At 41.0% G+C, this 24167-nt stretch overlaps 1 protein-coding gene across 1 annotated transcript in view; it reads right to left on the reverse strand.

Annotated features, from left to right (window-relative positions):
- Nucleotides 1-24167, reverse strand: part of LOC124031503 (RING1 and YY1-binding protein B-like) — a 34024-nt gene that overhangs the window by 4253 nt on the left and 5604 nt on the right. The window contains exon 3 of the mRNA XM_046342806.1: nt 5776-6519. Within this exon, the coding sequence (XP_046198762.1) occupies nt 5776-6519 (744 nt within the window). The remainder of the gene's footprint in view (nt 1-5775; nt 6520-24167) is intronic.

Consider the following 24167-nt stretch of genomic DNA (forward strand, 5'->3'; position numbering starts at 1 on the left):
ACACTACTTAGCCTAATTTTGACTTGTTTTAAGGACATTGCATCAAAGTTGGATCAGCCTGTAGTGTGGTTTTCCACTTTAATTTTGAGTGAGACTCCAAATCCAGACCTCCATGGGTTGATAAATTTGATTTCCATTGATAATTTGTGTGTGATTTTGTTATCAGCACATTCAACTATGTAAAGAAAAAGGTATTTAATAAGAATATTTCATTCATTCAGATCGAGGATGTGTTATTTTAGTGTTCCCTTTATTTTTTGAGCAGTGTATACAAATATATATATGGGTTTAATAATAATGTAAAATGTAGTAGAAAGAATGATTATTTCAGCTTTTATTTCTTTCATCACATTCCCAGTGGGTCAGAAGTTTATATACACTCAATTAGTATTTGGTAGCATTGCCTTAAAATTGTTTAACTTGGGTCAAACGTTTCAGGAAGCCTTCCACAATAAGTTGGGTGAATTTTGTCCCATTCCTCCTGACAGAGCTGGTAACGGAGTCAGGTTTGGAGGCCTCCTTGCTCACACACACACACACACACACACACACACACACACACACACACACACACACACACACACACACACACACACACACACACACACACACACACACACACACACACACACACACACACACACCTTTTCAGTTCTGCCCACACATTTTCTATGGGATTGAGGCCAGGGCTTTGTGATGGCCACTCCAATACCTTGACTTTGTTGTCCTTAGGCCATTTGCCACAACTTTCAAAGTATGCTTGGGGTCCATGTACATTTGGAAGACCCATTTGCGACCAAGATTTAACTCATTGCGTTTACTTGATAGCTACCTACACAAATAGCTAGCTAGAATAAAGTGTTAATAAGAAATTCATTAAAAAGATTAAAAGCAATACAAATAAGTTCTCCAGAAGGCATCTACTGATGTTGCTTCAATATTTACACAATTCGCCTTCCTCATGTTGCCATCTATTTTGTGAAGTGCACCAGTCCCTCCTGCAGCAAAGCACCCCCACAACATGTGTCATGCACAAAGTAGATGTTAACTATAGTTTTGGCAAGTAGGTTAGGACAAGAAATTTGTGGAGCGGTTGAAAAACAAGTTAATGACTCCAACCTAAGTGTATCTAAACTTCAACTGTACATACAGTGGGGCAAAAAAGTATTTAGTCAGCCACCAATTGTGCAAGTTCTCCCACTTAAAAATATGAGAGACAGGCCTTTAATTTTCATCATAGCTAAAAATCCAGAAATCACACTATGATTTTTTATAAATTTATTAGCAAATTATGGTGGAAAATAAGTATTTGGTCACCTACAAACAAGCAAGATTTCTGGCTCTCACAGACCGGTAATAACTTCTTTAAGAGGCTCCTCTGTCCTCCACTCGTTACCTGTATTAATGGCACCTGTTTGAACTTGTTAGCAGTATAAAAGACACGTCCACAACAGTCACACTCCAAACTGCACTATGGTCAAGACCAAAGAGCTGTCATAGGACACCAGAAACAAAATTTTAGACCTGCACCAGGCTGGGAAGACAATCTGCATTACGAAAGCAGCTTGGTTTGAAGAAATCAACTGTGGGAGCAATTATTAGGAAATGGAAGACATACAAGATCACTGATAATCTCCATCGATCTGGGGCTCCACACAAGATCTAACCCCGTGGGGTCAAAATGATCACAAGAACGGTGAGCAAAAATCCCAGAACCCCACGGGGGAACCTAGTGAATGACCTGCAGAGAGCCGGGACCAAAGTAACAAAGCCTACCATCAGTAACACACTACGCCGCCAGGGACTCAAATCCTACAGTGCCAGACGTGTCCCCCTGCTTAAGCCAGTACATGTCCAGGCCAGTCTGAAGTTTGCTAGAGAGCATTTGGATGATCCAGAAGATCAAGAGAATGTCATATGGTCAGATGAAACCAAAATATAACTTTTTGGTAAAAACTCAACTCGTCGTGTTTGGAGGACAAAGAACGCTGAGTTGCATCCAAAGAACACCATACCTACTGTGAAGCATGGGTGTGGAAACATCATGCTTTGGGGCTGTTTTTCTGCAAAGGGACCAGGAAGACTGATCCGTGTAAAGGAAAGAAGGAATGCTGCCATGTATCATGAGATTTTGAGTGAAAACCTCCTTCCATCAGCAAGGGCATTGAAGATGAAACGTGGCTGGGTCTTTCAGCATGACAATGATCCCAAACACACCGCCTGGGCAACGAAGGAGTGGCTTCGTAAGAAGCAGTTCAGGGTCCTGGAGTGGCCTAACCAGTCTCCAGATCTCAACCCCATAGAAAATCTTTGGAGGGAGTTGAAAATCCATGTTTCCCAGCAACAGCCCCAAACCATCACTGCTCTAGAGGAGATCTGCATGGAGAAATGGGCCAAAATACCAGCAACAGTGTGTGAAAACCTTGAAGACTTACAGAAAATGTTTGACCTCCGTCATTGCCAACAAAGTATTGAGATAAACTTTAGTTATTGACCAAAAACGTATTTTCCACCATAATTTGCAAATAAATTCATAAAAAATTCTACAATGTGATTTTCTGGATTTTTCTTTCTTCTAATTTTGTCTGTCATAGTTGAAGTGCGCCTATGACGAAAATTACAGGCCTCTCATCTTTAAGTGGGAGAACTTGCCCAATTGGTGGCTGACTAAATACTTTTTTGCCCCACTGTACATGTTATGGGCACAGTATGTTTTACATTAGTTATCTTGTTATTAGTCCCAACCTTCAGCTCCATTCAACCCCTCCAATTTACCTCTTAAAACAATCCATATTGGATTCTATTTGCCATATATTTTTCAACTGTGCTGTTTCAAAAGTTCTGAACCTTTCTATTTTCATTGTTTCTACAGATTGTAAATTGTAAATAAACATTTTTGCAAAAATTATTATTATATTATTGATCGATTGACTATAACTTTTCAAATCACCCAGTAGTGCTATCTGCAGGGTTAGTTTCAGGTAAATGTTGCAAATCTTCAGCTATTGCTGGACCTGTGACCAAAAACAAGCTACATATGGATAGTACCAAAACAAATGATCTAATGATTCTGCCTCTTCGCAGTAAAATCTGCAGAGCTGGGAAGGTTGTATATCGCACATATAAATAACATTCTATTGTTTGCAAGAATTCTGTATAATATATATATATATATACATATACATATATATATTTTTTTGTTAATCTACGTTTTGAATCTGGCATTGTTTTGCTTATCAGTTCATAAACCATGCGCCATGGAATTGGTACATCAAAAATCGAAACTATTTTGCAATCTATGGCACAGCTGTACATTTCTTGGTCCTTAAATTAAATTGGTATACCTTTTTATATATATTAGTTTTCTTTAACCAATTATGGTATTTAATGCAGGGCCGACAGACAAGTTCCATACTTTTGCCCCCTTCCACTTCCCTCTTCAATTTTTGCGGTAATGCTGCAATTGGTTGGTTGTAATTTTGAGTAGAGCAGACATTTCCATATGTTTTAGTTAGCTGCATGTATGACAATTTACTCAAACAAATTCATTAAATCTTACATTATATTAGAGTTTAACCATAATATTTGTTGTATTATTTGTTCTGTCTTTACTGGTGGATTAAATTGAAATTGCAACCAATGGCTTATTTTAAAAATAGCGATATTTGGGAGATGATTTCCTTTTCAAATAACAATGTGAGAGGTTATAATCTGAATAAAGGGGGGAAAAATCATTTCATGAACATAGGGTGAGACAATCTTACTAATTTAACAGAGAAGTTCAAATTTAAGTATAACTTTAGTATGCCTGAAGCCATTATTGAGAGGTCTAATGCTTTAATATTTAAGACGTTTTGCCCTCAGAATGTATAGTCATTATATAAATAGGCCTGTTTAAATTTTGTCTTCCTTGCCATTCCAAATTAAATAAGAAAAAGACAACTGACAAGACCATAAGCAAATAGGTAAACTGGGATATGACTAGAGTTAATCAGGGAGTTTTTTCCACAAATAGAAGGGTACTTACCTTTCTATGGTAGCAAGATCTTATTTATTTTACTAACCTTTAATAAAAAAATGTATTGGAGTGAGATTATTTATTTGGGATATGTATATCGAGTAGATCCACAACACCATTAGACCATTTTATTGGTAAACTACATGGTAATGTAAAAGTTGTATTTTTTTGTGATCCAATATGTAATTTAGTACACATATCAATTGGTTGTAATCCAGAGAGGTTAGAAAAATGATCTAGATCCTGAGGCTGTGGAGTGATCCAAGTTGTGGATCTTAAAAAAACATGAATCAGCATACAATGACACCTTTGTTTTTCAGCCCTGTATTTCTATTCACTTGATATTATTGTTGGATCTGATTTTAATAGCTAACATTTCGATGGCCATAATAAATAGATATGCTGATAGTGGACCACCTTGTTTTACTCCTATCGACAGTTTAAAACTTTCTAAGTAGCCATTATTTACTATTTTACACCTAGGGTTACTATACACGATTTTAACCCATTTTATAAGAGATTCTCCAAAATTGAAATGTTCCAGGCATTTCTCTAAAAACTCCAGTCATACTTTATCAAAAGCCTTTTCAAAGTCAGCTATGAATAGCAGGACTGGTTTCCCAGATTTTTCATAGTGTTTCCAGTACTTGCCTTATATTATCTCCAATGTAAAAAATAAATTTTAAAAACCTGTCTGATTAGAATGAATAATGTCTGACAATAAATAATGTCTGACAATAAATCACTGAAGTGTAAGATGCCTCCAATTTGTTTTTTAAAGGACTGGATCTTTATATTTCCCACTTGTATCCTGTTTCAGTAATAATGAAATCAGACCTGGTTGAGTGTCTGATAATCTACCATTTACATAAGAGTGGTTAAAACATGCTAATAACGGCCCTCTGAGTATATCAAAAAAGGTTTGGTATACCTGAAATGGTATATGTCATCCAGCCCTGGAGTTATCCCAGTTAAAGGCTTTAATTGCATCAAGAAGTTCCTTCTCTATAATTTCACCTTCACATAAGTCTTTCTGTATGGCTGTTCATTTAAAGTTATTAATAGAAAAAATGTCCATACAATTAGCTTCGGTTAAAAGGCGCTGAAGGAGACAAATGAAAACACATGCTTTAAAGTACTTTGCTTCCTCTTCCAAAATATAATTTTGTGAATCATTGGTGACTCCGTCATTTGTAACAAGTTTCAGTAAATTATTTTTGGGAGCATTTCTATGTTGAAGATTAAAAAATAATTTGGTGCATTTTCCCCCATATTCCATTCAGTTTGCTTTATTATTATTAATATATTACACTTGATCTTTGTTGAATAAGTCCCTCCATTTCTTTTTCCTCCAACTTATTCTGAGCCTCTATGGTACAGTTTTCATTGCCATCTATCTGTTCTGTTAGACCTTCAATTTCCTTTATTAGTATGGATGCCTTTGACCTAAATTGCTTTTGTTTTAGAAAGGAGTACTGAATTGCATGGCCTCTAAAGACATATTTAAAAGTGGCCCATACAATAAGCGGATTTGCTGTACCTATGTTATAAATTCATCTGTCCTAGTTAAAAACAAGTTATCATCCTTGATTAAATTTCCAATATCCTCACCCATGTGGAAATTCAGTAAGAGTAATGTAATGTCTCCTTCAGCTGATTTGATGGTCTGACCACAGAGGAGTATATTAGTAAAGTTCATGTCTGGAGAGGAAAGATGCTTACACAGACATCTTACTCCTTTATAAACACACACTGACCTGATCTTTTTGATGCTGGGTTTCTTGGCAACGGGCCTGGCTGGGCTGCTCTCTTTGATGCTGGGTTTCTTGGCAATGGGCCTGGCTGGGCTGCTCTCTTTGATGCTGGGTTTCTTGGCGATAGGCCTGGCTGGGCTGCTCTCTTTGATGCTGGGTTTCTTGGCGATGGGGCTGGCTGGGCTGCTCTCTTTGATGCTGGGTTTCTTGGCGATGGGCCCGGCTGGGCTGCTCTCTTTGATGCTGGGTTTCTTGGCAATGGGGCCAGCTGGGCTGCTCTCTTTTATGCTGGGTTTCTTGGCAATGGGGCCGGCTGGGCTGCTCTCTTTAATGCTGGGTTTCTTGGCAATGGGCCCGGCTAGGCTGCTCTCTTTGATGCTGGGTTTCTTGGCTATAGGCCCGGTTAGGCTGATCTCTTTGATGCTGGGTTTCTTGGCGATGGGCCTGGCTAGGCTGATCTCTTTCCCTTTTTCTTTTTCCTCCTCTTGCTCTGGCTTTTCTGCTTGGTCGTTTTCCGGCTTCTCCTTATTGCTCTCGTCTTTATCCAGGGGAGGTTCTCCTTCTACTTCTGGCTTCACTCTCTCCAGAAGCTCTCCCTCGGGGTGCTCCCCCTCCCCGTCCAAGAGCTCCCCGTCCGGGCCATGCTCCCTCTCAGGCCTCTCCTTCCTCTCCTTCTTGGGCGGGGGAGGCATCGCGTACTGTTGAGCCACCTGCTGGGCCACCAGCTGAGAGTTGATCCTGGGTTTCCTGTAGAGGCCAGGGCACAAATAGGGATTAGCAGGCAGCAGAGACTCCAGGCTCAGCTTTCTCAGGACAAGATGACCATGAGCAGCCCCTGCCTGACCACATAGCAACACACACACCCTCTCTGCATCATCTTATAAGGAGTTTGCTGGATTGAGTCACAGTGCCTCTGTGGAGTGAAAGAGTTAATGTACACACACGGCTGGCTGACTGGATGCAAGTGACAGCTCTTGGTCGGGCTGGTCTGTTTGAAGAGTAATCTCACTAGCTCAGTGCTATAATAAAATGAATGTGGGGATCACAAGGTGGGACAGTTGCAGCATGTCATTTACGTCCTCTAATCTGATTACTGCAGCGTTGGCCCCATTTGTCACAGACTGGGATACACAGAGACGTGCAGCCGCTCACTTACTAGCTGGCTAGCCCACCAGAGCAGAAGTCACTCTCTGTGGCTCTCTGTCGTCACTCACACAGCCACACCTAGCCTATTCTCTTTGAGCCAAACCAGTCTCGTACAGCAGGCAAATGCGTTGTGAGTGAGAGGTGGACACAAATGAGTGCCTTGGTAGATGAATAAAAAGATCTAGGATAAAGGGCTCATTGGGAGCTCATCACTCTTCATCCTGAGAGGTTAGAAGTGGTACTTCATGGGGAGGGGGGGGGGGAGAACAAACACTTAGGCAACTGAATGAGAATGCGAGGATTATCGTGTGAAAAACTCCCGACTAGGGGCTGTTCTTAGTCCGACATGAAGCAGAGGGCCAGGGAAACAGCCCTTTGGAGGGTGATATTAACAATAATTCCCGGGTTATGGCTTTTATAAAACAGTTACTAACATATTTTTCTAAAGATTACATGTTCATTCAAATATTTACATACACCTTAGCCAAATACATTCAAACTCAGTTTCACAATTCCTGACATTTACTCCTGCTAAAAATTCCAGATTCCAGTTAAGATCACCACGTTATTTTAAGAATGTGAAATGTCAGAATAATAGTAGACAGAATTATTTATTTCAGCTTTTATTTATTTCATCACATTCCCAGTGGGTCAGAAGTTTACATACACTCAATTAGTATTTGGTAGCATTGCCTTTAAATTGTTTAACTTGGGTCAAACGTTTCGGGTAGCCTCCCGCAAGCTTCCCACAATAAGTTGGGTGAATTTTGGCCCATTCCTTCTGACAGAGCTGGTGTAACCAAGTCAGGTTTGTAGGCCTCCTTGCTCGCAAATGCTTTTTCAGTTCTGCCCACAAATTTTCTATGGGATTGAGGTCAGGGCTTTGTGATGGCCACTCCAATACCATGACTTTGTTGTCCGTAAGCCATTTTGCCACAACTTTGGAAGTATGCTTGGGGTCATTGTGCATTTGGAAGACCCATTTGCGACCAAGCTTGAACTTCCTGACTGATGTCTTGAGAAGTTGCTTCAATATATCCACATCATTTTCCTGCCTCGTGATGCCATCTATTTTGTGAAATGCACCAGTCTCTCCTGCAGCAAAGCACCCCCACAACATGATGCTGAAACCCCCATGCTTCACGGTTAAGATGGTGTTCTTCAGCTTGCAAGCATCCCCCTTTTCCCCCCAAACATAATGGTCATGATGGCCAAACAGTTCCATTTATATTTCATCAGACCGACCAGAGCACATTTTTCCAAGAAGTACAATCTTTGTCCCCATGTGCAGTTGCAAACCGTAGTCTAGCTTTTTATGGCGGTTTTGGAGCAGTGGCTTCTTTGCTTAGTGGCTTTTCAGGATATGTCGACATAGGACTCGTTTTACTGTGTACAGTGGGGCAAAAAAGTATTGGATTTTCTTTCTCATTTTGTCTGTCATAGTTGAAGCGTACCTATGATAAATTACAGGCCTCTCATCTTTTCAAGTGAGAGAACTTGCACAATTGGTGGCTGACTAAACACTTTTTTGCCCCACTGTATATAGATACTTTTGTGCCCGTTTCCACCAGCATCTTCACAAATTTCTTGTTAACAAACTGTAGTTTTGGACCTAAAACTTCTTAACTGGGAATATTGAAGACTCATGTTAAAAAGGAACCACCGCTTTCATAAATGTTATCATGTTCTGAGCAAGAAACTTAAACGTTAGCATTTTTACATGGCACATATTGCACTTTTACTTTCTTCTCCAACACTTTGTTTTTGCATTATTTAAACCAAATTGAACATGTTTCATTATTTATTTGAGACTACATTTATTTTATTTCTGTATTATATTAAGTTAAAATATACAAGTGTTCATTGTTCATTCAGTATTATTGTAATTGTCATTACATATAAATAAATAAAATTGCCCGATTTTGGTCCTCCAATAATCGGTATCGGTGTTGAAAAACCACAATCGGTCGACCTCTAGTTTAGACTAATCCAAACTGTTGAAAAGCATATGCTAACCTAGAAGCATAGGGAAAAAATGTCTAGACACATTTTTCCAGGGGAGATTAAGTTTATGATTTGCCTGGCTGGGCTGTGGGACAGTGGAACTGTTAACAGGCATTACCCGGGGCTTGTGGTGAAAAACTTCCTGCTAGCAACCAATCAGCATCCATACAACCTGTTTTATAACAGATTTTAAGTCCCAATATCACCCCCAAGTGTCGCACGACACACACACACACACACACACACACACAGTTCGACGTCTAAGATGTGAAGGGTGAGTGCTGCGTGTCCCGCCTGCCTCCCTAATGGACAACAGCTGGCAGCGGTGGGGGGTCTCAGGGGCAGGCAGAGCGAGAGAGAGCAAGAGAATAGAGTGCCACAGACACAAGGTTAGCCTAGATTTGGCTCTCACCAGCACAGATAATCACATCACTGGACTGGGCCAGATCAGTGAAAAATACCAGAGTATACCACACACACATATACACTCAACCACGTCTGAGAGGTGCATGGTTTGAAAGCTACTCAGGAGGCACAATCCAACTATGGCATAGCCTCCACATCTCATCTACTGCATTGCCAAGAGGTCCTGTTTATTGTCTAGCTGTTCAGAGTGTGTCATGTTTAAAGAAACTCTCTGCGGGTTTGAGGGCAGATGGGCACTTTCATGCTTTCTGATCCACCTGCCTGAGCCTCAGACTGAACTGATAAACAAGCTCTGTCTGGATCCTAGAAAATGTAGCCTACCTGTTGACTAGAATACCAATGAGGTGCTGACTCGTTCTCTGAGAGTCTGTTATCGTTAAGTTGGTCAGAACATGAGCAGAAACTTGATGACAATACTGAGTGGGACTGTTCTGATACAGCTGGTGCTGCTCATGACATTCTAGACAACATGGCCCCCAGGCTTTACTTACGGTTAATTTCAGATGTGGTTGTCTGATTACGATGGGTACATTGATTATGATGCATGGCTGATGAGGTCTATTTGTGGAGAGGAGAGTGTTTTTCACAAGGCTGCTGGAGTGATTTACCTTAGAAACAGCACATCCTAGATATCAACCCTTTTACTTTCTCCTGCCCTCTCCCTCTATCCCTGTTCTGCAGGAGATAGAGAACCGACCATATCTCCCTCAGGGGGGAGCAGTCGATCAGAAGGCAATCAATCGCTTCATAATATGGCATCATGTCGTAGCGCTCGCGCCACGCTCCAATCAATAGGCAGGCTGTGGTGAATGCTGATGACCTTGTAGAGACTCCACCCAGCACAGCTGGCATGGCTCTGAAGATGCTGCATAAAGCTAGCCTACTCACTCACTCACGCAGAATCAATGCCAGTCACACTCCACAGGAAAGGAGGGATTGACATGCTCACGTTCAGCAGCATCTGGATGAGACACTTAAAAAAACTTAAGTGACTTGACAAGGTTTGAGCAACTTCATATCAATGGCAGTTCTCAATACCCTTGAGGAGCCTCACTTGTACTCTCAGACTGGCGCCCGAGGTCACTTTGCAACAAGCACTCAAACACACCAAAACTATTTGTCTCCAACGGCAGTGAATATTGTCGCCAATCAATCACAGGATTTGGCAGGACGCATGCAGACCAAAACACTCATAAACGGGTTCTCAGCGCAGCCCGCGTCTGACGGGCCCAGAAATAATTTCCCGTGGCAGGTTAAGCTGTCAGCAAAGTGCTGGAGGTAGAAAGTGGGCATGATTGATTTGATTGATTGGCTCACCGCCTCCTTGGCCCATCACCCCAGACCCAGAGATTTGTGTCAGACGCAGCAGAGCTCAGCCCAGAGAGAGGGAAGCAGCAGGAACAGCCCCAGTAGTTAAACTGTGATTCAGTGCCAGCTGTAACTCAGCCATGGAGTTGTTGCCAGCATGATCGGAGCGCTGCTCCCTGTTGGCCTGCCCTGTGGTGCGCTTACTCTACAGTGTATTATTACACTTACCAGCTACGTCACTGCTGCTCTGAACACCACCACTCTGACCCATTAACACGGCTGGCTGGCTGGCTGGATCCACACCACTGGGCTGGCCACACTCACCTTGCTGGTAGGCAGGAAAACAGAGCCACTGCATCTGTTCCAAGCCACTTCTCACTGAGAAACACCAGATAAAAAATAAAGTTAAAAAAAAAAAAAATCGGTCTAGGCTTTTCCTCCTTTTCACACCTCCATAGATGATGATTGTCTCTGCTTACTGCCCCTTAAACTCCCCTTGATATGGGGTGTGGATTCTTACCCCACAGGCAGCTATGAAATGACTGTCATCAGCACTAAACACTAAACCCAGGCAGACTGAGACCTATGGTTATGCTGCCAGCCACACCCACTATATTGTCAATCATAAGAAGTACTTCCAAGGAACTACTCATGCATGTCAATATTAGCCTCCTACCTGAAGAGCATAGCAAGTGGAGACCTAGAGATGCCAATAACACACTGTTGAACTTAAAACCAAGCAGGATTGTAGAATTGAGATTTTGAGAATTGAGTTTTGAGTACTTCTGTAGAGACAGACACGGAGAGAGGGGTGACCATGCGACCACAGGAAAGCCCTCATTAACACGGCTCTTTATTTTGAGTGATAATTGAAGGACAGGCTATTACTTCCAGCCAGCCACAGACCCAGAGTATGCAGCAGCGGCAGCTCAAAGAGAGATGCCTAGACAAAAAGGTCCCCTCTAACAGGGACAGTCAACTGTAGTCAGACAGTAAGATTAACTGAATCTCAAAAAAAACATTTTTTTTTTTTAAACTGCACTACATGATTAATCGTATTGATTAATCGTATTCGGATCTAAATTGTGATTTTGACATGTGCAAATATCCATATTTGTGGTTGCAATTCTCTCCTTTCTTTGACACTTAACACAAGAAAAACTAGACTATGGTACCACCTCCAATGAGAGGCGCGAGACTCCGTTCACTCACCCTCTACATGCACAGAGGATGCTGACCAATCATAAGTGGGCTCTCCCACGCTCTGCACGGCATGCACATGCTGGCCAATCACAAGCATCCGCGCTGGTGAGGAGAGAAGGGGCTTCACCAAAGACAGTACAGTATGAGGTTCAGAAACTCTGTGGCTTTACCTCAAAGTGTGTGTCAAACATGAATGCTGCAAGTGCTAATTGAAATTTCAATTCGGTGCCAAAGGGCTCATCTTCAGCAGTATTTTGGCAAAAAATAACCCCCGAGTTGTGGTGACAAGAGGCAAGGCAACACAACAAATGTATTAAATCATTTGAAGAATAACCACCCCCACTTTGCAATGATCGCACGGTTAAAAAAATAATAATAATAAAGTGCCTGGACAACAGCAAAGCCCCTAAACCACAATCAACCACCTATGTTAAACAGGCATCGATTGTCCATGTATTTTCAAGTGTAACGTCCTATGAAAAACTTCCTGCAGACACACAGAAATCAGAGGCCATCACATATCCAAAGACATGGTTCCTATTTACACTGTCAGCAAAGACTGCTTCAAAAAGAATAGAAACAAGCTGGACAGGATATACAAGATTCCATCTTGCACATACACTGTATAACAAAATTAAGAAGGGTAAAAGTTGAAACATGTCGAGTCGAATGACTGGACCAGACAGTTTTTGGACACAGGCTGCACCTTGCAATTGGTAGGCTACGTGTTACATGCTATGGCACTTTGACTCATCATTTCAATTATAATAATTATAGGGCATACTTATACATAAATTTACACACTAACAAGTTTCCTATTCCATAACCAGCCTATGGCTGCCTGAATAAACAATTATCTTAGGTAATTTCAAAGTACTTGACATTTTCAGAATTGACTGATCATGTCTTAAAGTAATGGGACTGTCATTTGTCTGCTTATTTGAGCAGTTCTTGCCATAATATGAACTTGATATTTTACCAAAAAGGGATATGTTCTGTATATCACCCCTACCTTGTCACAACACAACTGATTGGCTCAAACTCATTAAGGAATGAAATTCCACAAAGTAACTTATAACAAGGCACACATGTTAATTGAAATGCATTTCAGGTGACTACCTCATGAGCTGGTTGAGAGAATGCCAAGAGTGTGCAAAGCTGTCAAAGCAAAGGGTGGCTACTTTGAAGAATCTGAAATATAAATAAGGTTTTAATTTGTTTAACACTTTTTTGGTTACTACAGTACATGATTCCATGTGTTATTTCATAGTTTTGATGTCTTTACTATTATTCTACAATGTAGAAAACGGAAAAAATAAAGAAAAACCCTTGAATGAGTAGGTTTGTCCAAACTTTTGACTGGTACTGTATGTAGCCTATAAAACAATGTTGAAAAAGATTTAGTTTAATTTGATTTTGTATTCAGTTTAGCACAGTATGTATTTATAGGATCTCATTTGACAAGTTATTTTCTCTACCCTGACACGGTTTTACCATGTCTGATGATATTACCAAGTTTTCACCCAAGTGTTTGAAAATCACAATGTGTGCTCCGCCCCCACCCAACAAAAAGACATGTTGTGCTATTAGACATCGTGCAGCCCTACCTGGAGTGGAGAGCAGCTCCAGGCTGCAGCACTGTCTGCATGACTCACTGCTGGCTAGAGCCAAGGGCATTATTAAAAACATTGAATTAAACATTCCTCCACACACAAAATCCTGCACCCCCAAGGGGGATGCCCCTGGTACTCAGTGACCACAGTGGGCCCCAGCAGAGCACTCCTTCTCTGCAGCCCTCCGTCATCTTCCCTCAGAGGAAAAGAGCACGACAAGACAGCTGAGCATGACATTTCGTTCCCACAGTGATGCAGTGACAACTATTTAGGACAGTTGACATAAGAGAAACAAATCAATGAAAATCTTATAAACAAAATGGGTAAAGAAATAAGTCCCTCATCCTTAAAAAAAACCTAAACCAGTGTGGGGCTTCTGAGTGCGTGTGGCCTCCCACAGATATTCCCTCCAATGTCTGACCTCCAGGCTACAAATTGCTTCCCATCAGGGTGATTGACAGCCACCATTGTGACAGCACTAAGCATGCATGAGCTCTCTCCATCAGAGGCTCCATGACACAGTCCTCTTTGTATCACTTGTGTTCTCTCCGCCCTCACTTTCCCTGATGAATCATCATCTCTTTTCACCTCTAGTCAAATGTATCATCCACTTTGTCTCCAGTCCCCATTCTAAATATGTAGCCATTGCTTCCCTGCTATACCTTTTCTGTGCTGTCAGTTACACTCCTCTCTTTTCACTCTTCCTTCCCTTATTATTTCTCATTCCGTGGCTCTCACCTCAAGCTCCTCTCTCTCCCTGTAGTCTTATCTCCTCTGTGTCAGTCTGCCTCCCTGCCAGTGTCTGTTGGAACCAGTCACCCTGCAGCAGTCATGCATTGTCATACTTGCTCTTGTGTAAACATGGTCCGTTTCAAATTAGCTCAACAAGTCATCAAGCAATACTGCTCAGGGGAACACAGTGGTTGACAGCAGGAGTTGTTGTACAGTGCATTCGGAAATTATTCAGAACCCTTGAAAACTGACATATTACATTTGCATAAGTATTCAGACCCTTTACTCAGTACTTTGTTGAAGCACCTTTGGCAGTGATTACAGCCGAGTCTTCTTGGGTATGAAACTACAAGCTTGGTACACCTGTATTTGGTTTCTCTCATTCCTCTCTGCAGACCCTCTAAAGCTCTAGCAGGTCGGTCGCTCTGGATAAGAGCGTCTGCTAAATGACTTAAATGTAAATGTAAATGGATGGGGAAAGTCACTGTACAGCTATTTTCAGGTCTCTCCAGAGATGTTTGGTCGGGTTCAAGCCTGGGCTCAGGCTGGGCCACTCAAGGACATTGAGAGATTTTTGCCGAAGCCACTCCTGCGTTGTCTTGGCTTTGTGCCTTAGGGTCATTGTCCTGTTGGAAGGTAAACGTTGACCTGGTCTGAGGTCCTGAAAGCTCTGGAGCAGGTTTTCATTAAGGATCCCTGTACTTTGCTCCGCTCATCTTTCCCTCGATCCTGACCAGAGGTAGACCGATTATGATTTTTAAACACCGATACCGATTATTGGAGGACCGATTTAAAAATCGGACAAATTTTTGTTGTTGTAATAATGACAATTACAACAATACTGATTGAACACTTATTTTAACTTAATACATCAATAAAATCAATTTAGCCTAAAAAAAATAATGAAACATATTCAATTTGGTTTAAATAATGCAAAAACAAAGTGTTGGAGAAGAAAGTAAAAGTGCAATATGTGCCATGTAAGAAAGCTGACGTTTAAGTTCCTTGCTCAGAACATATGAAAGCTGGTGGTTCCTTTTAACATGAGGCTTCAATATTCCCAGGTAAGAAGTTTTAGGTTGTAGTTATTATAGGAATTATAGGACTGTATCTCTCGAACACATTTGTATTTCATTAACCTTTGACTATTGGATGTTCTTATAAGCACTTTAGAATTGCCGGTGTAACAATATACAGTGCCTTGCGAAAGTATTAGGCCCCCTTGAACTTTGCGACCTTTTGCCACATTTCAGGCTTCAAACATAAAGATATAAAACTGTATTTTTTTTTGAAGAATCAACAACAAGTGGGACACAATAGTGAAGTGGAACAACATTTATTGGATATTTCAAACTTTAACAAATCAAAAACTGAAAGATTGGGCGTGCAAAATTAATCAGCCCCCTTAAGTTAATACTTTGTAGCGCCACCTTTTGCTGCGATTACAGCTGTAAGACGCTTGGGATATGTCTATCAGTTTTGCACATCGAGAGACTGAAAATTTTCCCATTCCTCCTTGCAAAACAGCTCGAGCTCAGTGAGGTTGGATGGAGTACATTTGTGAACAGCAGTTTTCAGTTTTCATTTATACGGAGACTTGATTACACACAGGTGGATTGTATTTATCATCATTAGTCATTTAGGTCAACATCGGATCATTCAGAGATCCTCACTGAACTTCTGGAGAGAGTTTGCTGCACTGAAAGTAAAGGGGCTGAATAATTTTGCACGCCCAATTTTTAAGTTTTTGATTTGTTAAAAAAGTTTGAAATATCCAATAAATGTCGTTCCACTTTATGATTGTGTCCCACTTGTTGTTGATTCTTCACAAAAAAAATACAGTTTTATATCTTTATGTTTGAAGCCTGAAATGTGGCAAAAGGTCGCAAAGTTCAAGGGGGCCGAATACTTTAGCAAGGCACTGTAGCTTCCACCCCTCCCCTCGCAGCTACCTGAGCTCGAACCAGGAACACATCAACAACAGCCACCCTCGAAGCAGCGTTACCCATGCAGAGCAAGGGGAACAACTACTCCAAGTCTCAGAGCAAGTGACGTTTGAAACGCATTTAGAGCGCACCACGCTAACTAGCTAGCCATTACACATCGGTTACACCAACCTAATCTCGGGAGTTGATAGGCTTGAAGTCATAAACAGCGCAATGCTTGGCGCACAACGAAGAGCTGCTAGCAAAACGCACGAAAGTGCCGTTTGAATGAATACTTACGAGTCTGAGCGATGGTAGGCACCAGCAGTCAGACTGCTCTATCAAATCATAGACTTAATTATAACATAATAACACACAGAAATACAAGCCGGGTCATTAATATGGTCGAATCTGGAAACTTATTTAGAAAACAAAACGTGTATTCTTTCAGTGAAATACGGAACCGTTCCGTATGTTATCTAACGGGTGGCATCCATAAGTCTAAATATTGCTGTTACATTGCACAACCTTCAATGTTATGTCATAACTACGTAAAACTCTGGAAAATTAGTTCACAATGAGCCAGGCAGCCCAAACTGTTGCATATACCCTGACTCTGCGTGCAAGGAACACAAGAGAATTATCCAGGTGTTATAATTACATCATTATAAAGCATTTATGATAATTGTAATATTTATAAATACAAGTTCAATCTGCACTTCAAACATAGGCTTCATTAATGCCATTCAGACTTGAAATTGATACAACAACTATAATAGCTGTGGTTCATTGATTGGTATGAATATTAGTTCAGAACTAATGTTTTAGGGTCCATACACAGATTGGCTACATACTGTAGCTAGCCACACATCCATAGGCATACAGTTATTTTTATCCTTCACTACACAATAAGCAAGTCAATTGTTAGCTAGCTGTGTTACTTCAGCTGCATTGCAAGGCAAGCTTATACAATTGTACATTCAATTTGCAGTAAATGCTTTAGCTAGCTAGATTCTTTACAGCCACTGTTTCACAAGACGACAGCCTGGTTTGCTGGTTCTCAGGAGTCCCTAAAACATTAAACACAAATTACAAATTCATTATCCTAACACTAGCAAGCTGGCTAATGTTAGCTCGTCAGATAACTTGCTAAATAGCAATTTGTGAATTAGCTTTATGACCCCAAAAAATATGCACAAACGTTTGTCCTACATTAACTAGCATATTCCTCTCAATTGTACATTTTTTGCTTGACATTATAATAACTTACATCGGTTGTCAGCCATCTTTGTTGAAGAACGCCACAAGGCAAGTCTGGCTCGCGACAAAATTCATCATTGGAACCACTCGATATGATTGGTCATATAATAAAAACCTTGGGACCTAAATGCATAACGAGTGCGCCAACTCCCCCTTGTGGTGGTCTGGAGAATTGAAGCCGTGAAGCTGGGTACCTCCAAGTCCCGCAGTTCAAAGCTCGCGACTTTTAAAGGAGGAACCACTGTAGCACTCTAGGGGCCTTTCAATCACCAGCGAGTGAATGAACGCATTCAGATCAGAGCCACACGTGAACATTTGTTATTATTTGATAGAGTTATTAGCCCAGTTATAGGTAAGTATAGGTCAGTAATGGGAAGCTACTGCTTCCAACAAGAGCACAAAACATGTAGGCTACATTTCAAGTGGTCTTTGAAAAGCCAGTCAGGTAAAAAGCTTATGCCTTAATTAAAAGAGGCAGTGTTGTATTTTTAAGACAGGATTGAATATGCAAATAAGCCAATAGGCAGTGGGGAAGCCTACATTGTCTAATTCACTATATGGTAATAATAATTCATTGTATTTTGTAAAGCGATTACTTGCATCATACAACAAGGTACAAAGCAATTTACAGTCACCCCCATTTGGCCCATGGTATTAGACAAGTTTAAAAACAATTATAATTAACGTCAAGCCCTTCATAATGAAAAAAAGTTTTTTTAAAGTGTGCAGTGTAGGCCTGCATTGAACACCACATATACGCTACTGTGGGCTATATCATAGAAATCAAAAGATATTTCCATGTTAAAATGTTATGGATTTGCTCCATTGGTTTTGTTGGTAGACCTACATTATGCTCAAATAGCCACAATAGCCTATTGGCTGTTGTCTAAAACTGTAAGGATACAGCCTCACTGCAAAATTCTCACAACATTCAAGTTTCCACTCACAAGACCTACACTGCTCAGTGCCCCAAAAAATTACAGGTAACATTGATGACATCACAAATTTGCTTTGATGGAAATACCAGTCAATCTCCCAATTACAAAATATTCTATACACAAGACAATCATGTCACAATCTTACCTGAATAAAAACACAATTTTTAACTTGCCTAGTTAAATAAATAAATAAAATATATATATTCTTCCCCAGATGACACTACCGCTGAGCTGTTTCTTTCCCCGTCTCGTGTTGTGACAGACACGGATGGAGTTGTGATCCAGGGGGATGGCCATGGTGGAAAGAGGCGTGTGAGGGCCAGCCCAGCTCTTACCTTCCCTTAGCTCCCTGGGTAATTATGTGCTCCATTCTGTCATCCCCCAGGAGACTCTTGGCTGAGTGAACACATCCCCCCTCCACAGTCCATCACGCCCAGCAGCCCCCCCCCTCACAGCACGACCGGGCCCAGCCACTCCAGCCCACACTGACAAGGGGATCCCCTTGTCCCTCCGAATCCCCCCGTACCCTCTGCTCTCGGTTCTTCTTCCGGCTACTTTGCCTCCCCATTGTCACTCTACACGTCTCAGTCTCGTTCTCTCACTTGCTCGCTCCCTCACTCCACCCTCTGAGGACAAGTTCAAGTCAACAGCTCGTTCTATCAACGTTTCGCCATTTGTCAGACTGCCAAATGGGCCATTCAAAATCACTCACATTCTCTCAAATCTCATGAAGTAATTAAATACTCTGAAATCCACCAATTAAAACATTAAGATTAGGGCCTACCTGCTCATGCTTAAGGATTAATGCAGATGCTGATAAGCATAAGCCTTTACAAATACAGATGGAGTGTGTAAGCAGGTCCTTCTTAAGTAATTCCATTAGTCTTGACAATTCGTGTTAATGTGACAGCGGTAAAATCCACAGATTATAATGACTATGGCTGGGCGATATGAGAACCTTTATAAGAACCTTTTATTTGTTGAGTATAATTCAACATGTAATAAGAAATAGGCCTTTACATGAGGTCATTTTATATAACCTATTTATTCATTGAATTTACAGAAAATGTGCTATATCGTGATATGAAATCGGGACCTATCGTGACATGAGATTTTGGCCATATCGCCCTAAATGACTATTCTATAACTTTAACAGATACGCACGCACACTGTATGCTATTATTGCTTTCAGTGTGACCGGATCAAAGCGGTCAAAAGAGGATATAAATATTCAAGTAGGCCGAAGACTTATTACTCAATTACCATTGAAGTCCTTGTCCATTGTGAGGCTACACTAAAATAGAGCAATACATGCCTCCCATTCCCTCCACTTAGGTGAAGCATATTCTTGCAGAGCAGAACATTTGATAGTGTGCTAGTTCAGTCAGTGCTACTGCAAACCTCAGTTTAACACCATCACACTAAACTGACAAACACTCAAACATCTGGACTAGTCGACCGATTATGATTTTTCAATGCCGATACTGATTATTGGAGTACCAAAAAAGCCGATACCGATTAATCGGACGATTTAATTTATATATAAAAATATTTGTAATAATGACAATTACAACACTGAATTAACACTTATTTTAACTTAATATTATACATCAATAAAATAAATTTAGCCTCAAGTAGATAATGAAACATGTTCAATTTGGTTTAACCTGTTAGTCCTACCCACACCGTATTCGGTAGCGTAATCATAGCCTCAAGCTCATTACCATAACGCAACGTTAGCGATTTCTAAAAATCGCAAATGAAATGAAATAAATATGCCTATCCTCAAGCTTATCCTTTTCTTAACAATCCTGTCGTCTCAGATTTTCAAAATATGCTTTAGAACCAGAGAAAATCAATAATTTGTGTAAGAGTGGTGATAGCTAGCTTAGCATTTAGCGTTAGCATTTAGCACGCAACATATTCACAAAAACCAGCAAAGGGATCAAATAAAATAATTTACCTTTGAAGAACTTCAGATGTTTCAATGAGGAGACTCTCAGTTACATAGCAGATGTCCAGTTTTTCCTGAAAGATGCTTGTGTAGGACACAACGTTCCGTTTTGTTACTATGCATTTGGCTACCGAAACTAACCGAAAATTCAGTCACCTACACGTCAAACTTTTTCCGAATTAACTCCATAATATCGACTGAAACATGGAAAACGTTGTTTGAATCCATCCTCAAGGTGTTTTGTCATATATCTCTTCATTGAAATGCCATTCCTGGAAGCCTGCATTGTTCTCAGATTCGGATGGAAAAATACTGGTACCTGACTTTTGCGCACCAATTTCCACGCAGACACCGTGCGGGACCCCTGGTAAATGTAGTCTCTTATGGTCAATCTTCCAATGATATGCCTACAAATACGTCACAATGCTGCAGACACCTTGGGGAAACGATAGGAAGTGTCCGTTCATTCCTGTCGCATTCACAGCCATATAAGGCGATCATGGAAAACGTGCCATCAGAAATCCTGTTGATTTCCTGGTCGCTCAAACATCTTGGTTTTGCCTGTAGGTTTTGTTCTAAGGCACTCACAGTGAAAATCTTTGCAGTTCTGGAATCGTCAGAGTGTCTTCTTTCCAAAACTATCAATTCCAAGCATAGTCGAGCATCTTTTCGTGACAAAATATTGCGCTAAAAACGGGCACGTCTTTTTATCCAAAAATGAAATACTGCCCCTAGAGTCTTAACCGGTTAAATAATGCAAAAACAAAGTGTTGGAAAAGAACGTAAAAGTGCAATATGTGCTATGTAAGAAAGCTAACGTTTCAGTTCCTTGCTCAGAACATGAGAACATATGAAAGCTGGTGGTTCCCTGAGTCTTCAATATTCCCAGGTAAGACATTTTAGGTTGTAGTTGTAGTTATTATAAGACCATTTCCCTCTATACCATTTGTATTTCATTAACCTCTGACTATAGTATACACAACGCGCCTGCTTCTGCCTACCACCGCTCAGTCAGATACTTAGATACTTGTATGCTCAGTCAGATTATATGCAACACAGGACACTCTAGATAATATCTAGTAATATCAACCATGTGTAGTTAACTAGTGATTATGATTGATTGTTTTTTATAAGATAAGTTTAATGCTAGCTAGCAACTTACTTTGGCTTACTGCATTTGTGTAACAGGCAGTCAGTCTCCTTGTTGAGTGCAACGAGAGAGAGGCAGGTCGTTATTGTGTTGACTAGTTAACTGTAAGGTTGAAATCTGTCTTTCTGCCCCTGAACGAGGCAGTTAACCCACCATTCCTAGGCAGTCATTGAAAATAAAAATGTGTTCTTAACCTCTTGCTCCTACCTGGCACGCAGGCGTCCCATCTAGTGCTTGCCTACGGAGCTGTGAGGGGAACGGCACCTCAGTACCTCCAGGCTCTGATCAGGCCCTACACCCAAATAAGGGCACTGCGTTCATCCACCTCTGGCCTGCTCGCTTCCCTACCACTGAGGAAGTACAGTTCCCGCTCAGCCCAGTCAAAACTGTTCGCTGCTCTGGCTCCCCAATGGTGGAACAAACTCCCTCACGACGCCAGGACAGCGGAGTCAATCACCACCTTCCGGAGACACCTGAAACCCCACCTCTTTAAGGAATACCTAGGATAGGATAAAGTAATCCTTCTCACCCCCCTTAAAATATTTAGATGCACTATTGTAAAGTGGCTGTTCCACTGGATGTCATAAGGTGAATGCACCAATTTGTAAGTCGCTCTGGATAAGAGCGTCTGCTAAATGACTTAAATGTAAAAATGTAAAATCTAGAGCTCTGGAAATGCAAATGCGCTACGCTAAATGCTAATAGTATTAGCTAAAAGTCAAACATTCATTAAAATACACATGCAGGGTATTGAATTAAAGCTACACTCGTTGTGAATCCAGGCAACAAGTCAGATTTTTAAAATGCTTTTCGGCGAAAGCATGAGAAGCTATTATCTGATAGCATGTAACACCCCAAAAGACCCGCAGGGGACGTAAACAAAATAATTAGCATAGTCGTCGCTACACAAACCGCACAAATAAAATATAAAACATTCATTACCTTTGACCATCTTCTTTGTTGGCACTCCTAGATGTCCCATAATCACTATTGGGTCTTTTTTTCGATTAAATTGGTCCATATATAGCCTAGATATCGATCTATGAAGACTGTGATAAACGGGAAAAAAATAGCGTTTCGTAACGTCATTTTTTAAAAATCAAAAAGTCGACGATAAACTTTCACAAAACACTTCGAAATACTTTTGCAATGCAACTTTAGGTATTATTAAACGTTAATAAGCGTTCAAATTGATCACGAGGCGATGTATATTCTTTAGCTGTCCGTCTGGAAAAAATGTCTGTGTAACTCTCAACCAAAATATCCGGTCGGAGACAGGAGGGAATCGATTCCCTTGATTCGGTTTGACCAAGAATCAAAGCTGAATCAAATGACAAGACTCTAGACATCGTGTGGAAGCTGTAGGCACTGAAACCTCAGCCTCATGTAATTCGGTTCACTTTGAACAATTCCTGGAAGTGGCGGAAGGATATTTATTTCCATTTTCAGTGATCAGATTTTCTTGCACTTTTCGATGAAACGCACGTTCTGTTATAGACACAGCTGTGATTTAACCAGTTTTATAAACGTCTGAGTGTTTTCTATCCACACATACTAATCATATGCATATACTATATTCCTGGCCTGAAATGTTGCGCGATTTTTAACAGAATGTTCGAAAAAGTAGAGGGTCGACTGAAGAGGTTAACAGACTTTACGATTGTTATGAAAACTTGAAATCGGACCTAACTAAATCGGCCAACCTCTAATCTGGACATCAAAATGTCAATGCTAAGCGTCAACAGGTTACAATCTGCATACCAAACAGTAGCTGAGTTAACGAAATTCTAATAATTAGGTTTGGAATATGAGAATCACCAGCGCGACGTACAGCAGTGAGCCAAAAATCCTACCTCTGAACAAACATGTCTGGAACAAAGTGGCAAGCAACAATCAACAAGGAACGTCACGTCCCCCAAAACCACAGCCTGAGGCGTCACAACAACCAAAGAGCATTAGCACCTGATCCCAACCATTAATCAAGTCAAAAAGGCCCCGCCAGGACCTGGAGCAGCTCAAGGTGCAGCATACCAACACACAGCACAGCCATCAGGAAAACTGTACTGATCCAGCAGCAAGATGTCACAATCTAGCACTGATTGGTGTCATGTGCTGGCTACTTTCGAATACGATAGCTGATCACTGCTGTCAGGCGTATGCTGCTAACGCAAAGATATACCAGAAGAGGCACAAGAATGCTTCAAAAACGTACTCCAACTATTAACAGCAGAACTCAGGAGGTCAGGTCACAACACACACAGTGCTTTCTTGTTGGAGAACCAAAGTGAGTGCAGTGGCAGTGCACAGATTTAGCCTACTTGGGCATTGTGTGAGAGTTGGGCCTCCCCATGCATGCATTTGTATAATTCATGCTGCTGCTCTGTGCTTTTCACGAGAATGCGGCGTGTAGCTTGTTGTTGGTCAATCGCAAATCATCAAAGCAACGTTAGGCTAGTGAAAAATCCTCCACGTGGGGCAAAAGTTAGAAGACACTACATGACCAAAAGTATGTGGAAACCTGCTCGTCAAACATCTCATTCCAAAACCATGGGCATTAATATGAAGTTGGTCCCCCTTTGTCGCTATAACAGTCTCCACTCTTCTGGGAAGGCTTTCCACTAGATGTTGGAACATTGCTTCCATTCAGCCACAAGAGCATTAGTGAGGTCGGGCACTGATATTTGGCAATTAGGCCTGGCTCGCAGCTGGTGTTCAAATTCATAATTTGATGGAGTT

The sequence above is a fragment of the Oncorhynchus gorbuscha genome, linkage group LG03 (genome assembly GCF_021184085.1).
Source record: "Oncorhynchus gorbuscha isolate QuinsamMale2020 ecotype Even-year linkage group LG03, OgorEven_v1.0, whole genome shotgun sequence".
Classification (NCBI taxonomy): Eukaryota; Metazoa; Chordata; class Actinopteri; order Salmoniformes; family Salmonidae; genus Oncorhynchus; species Oncorhynchus gorbuscha.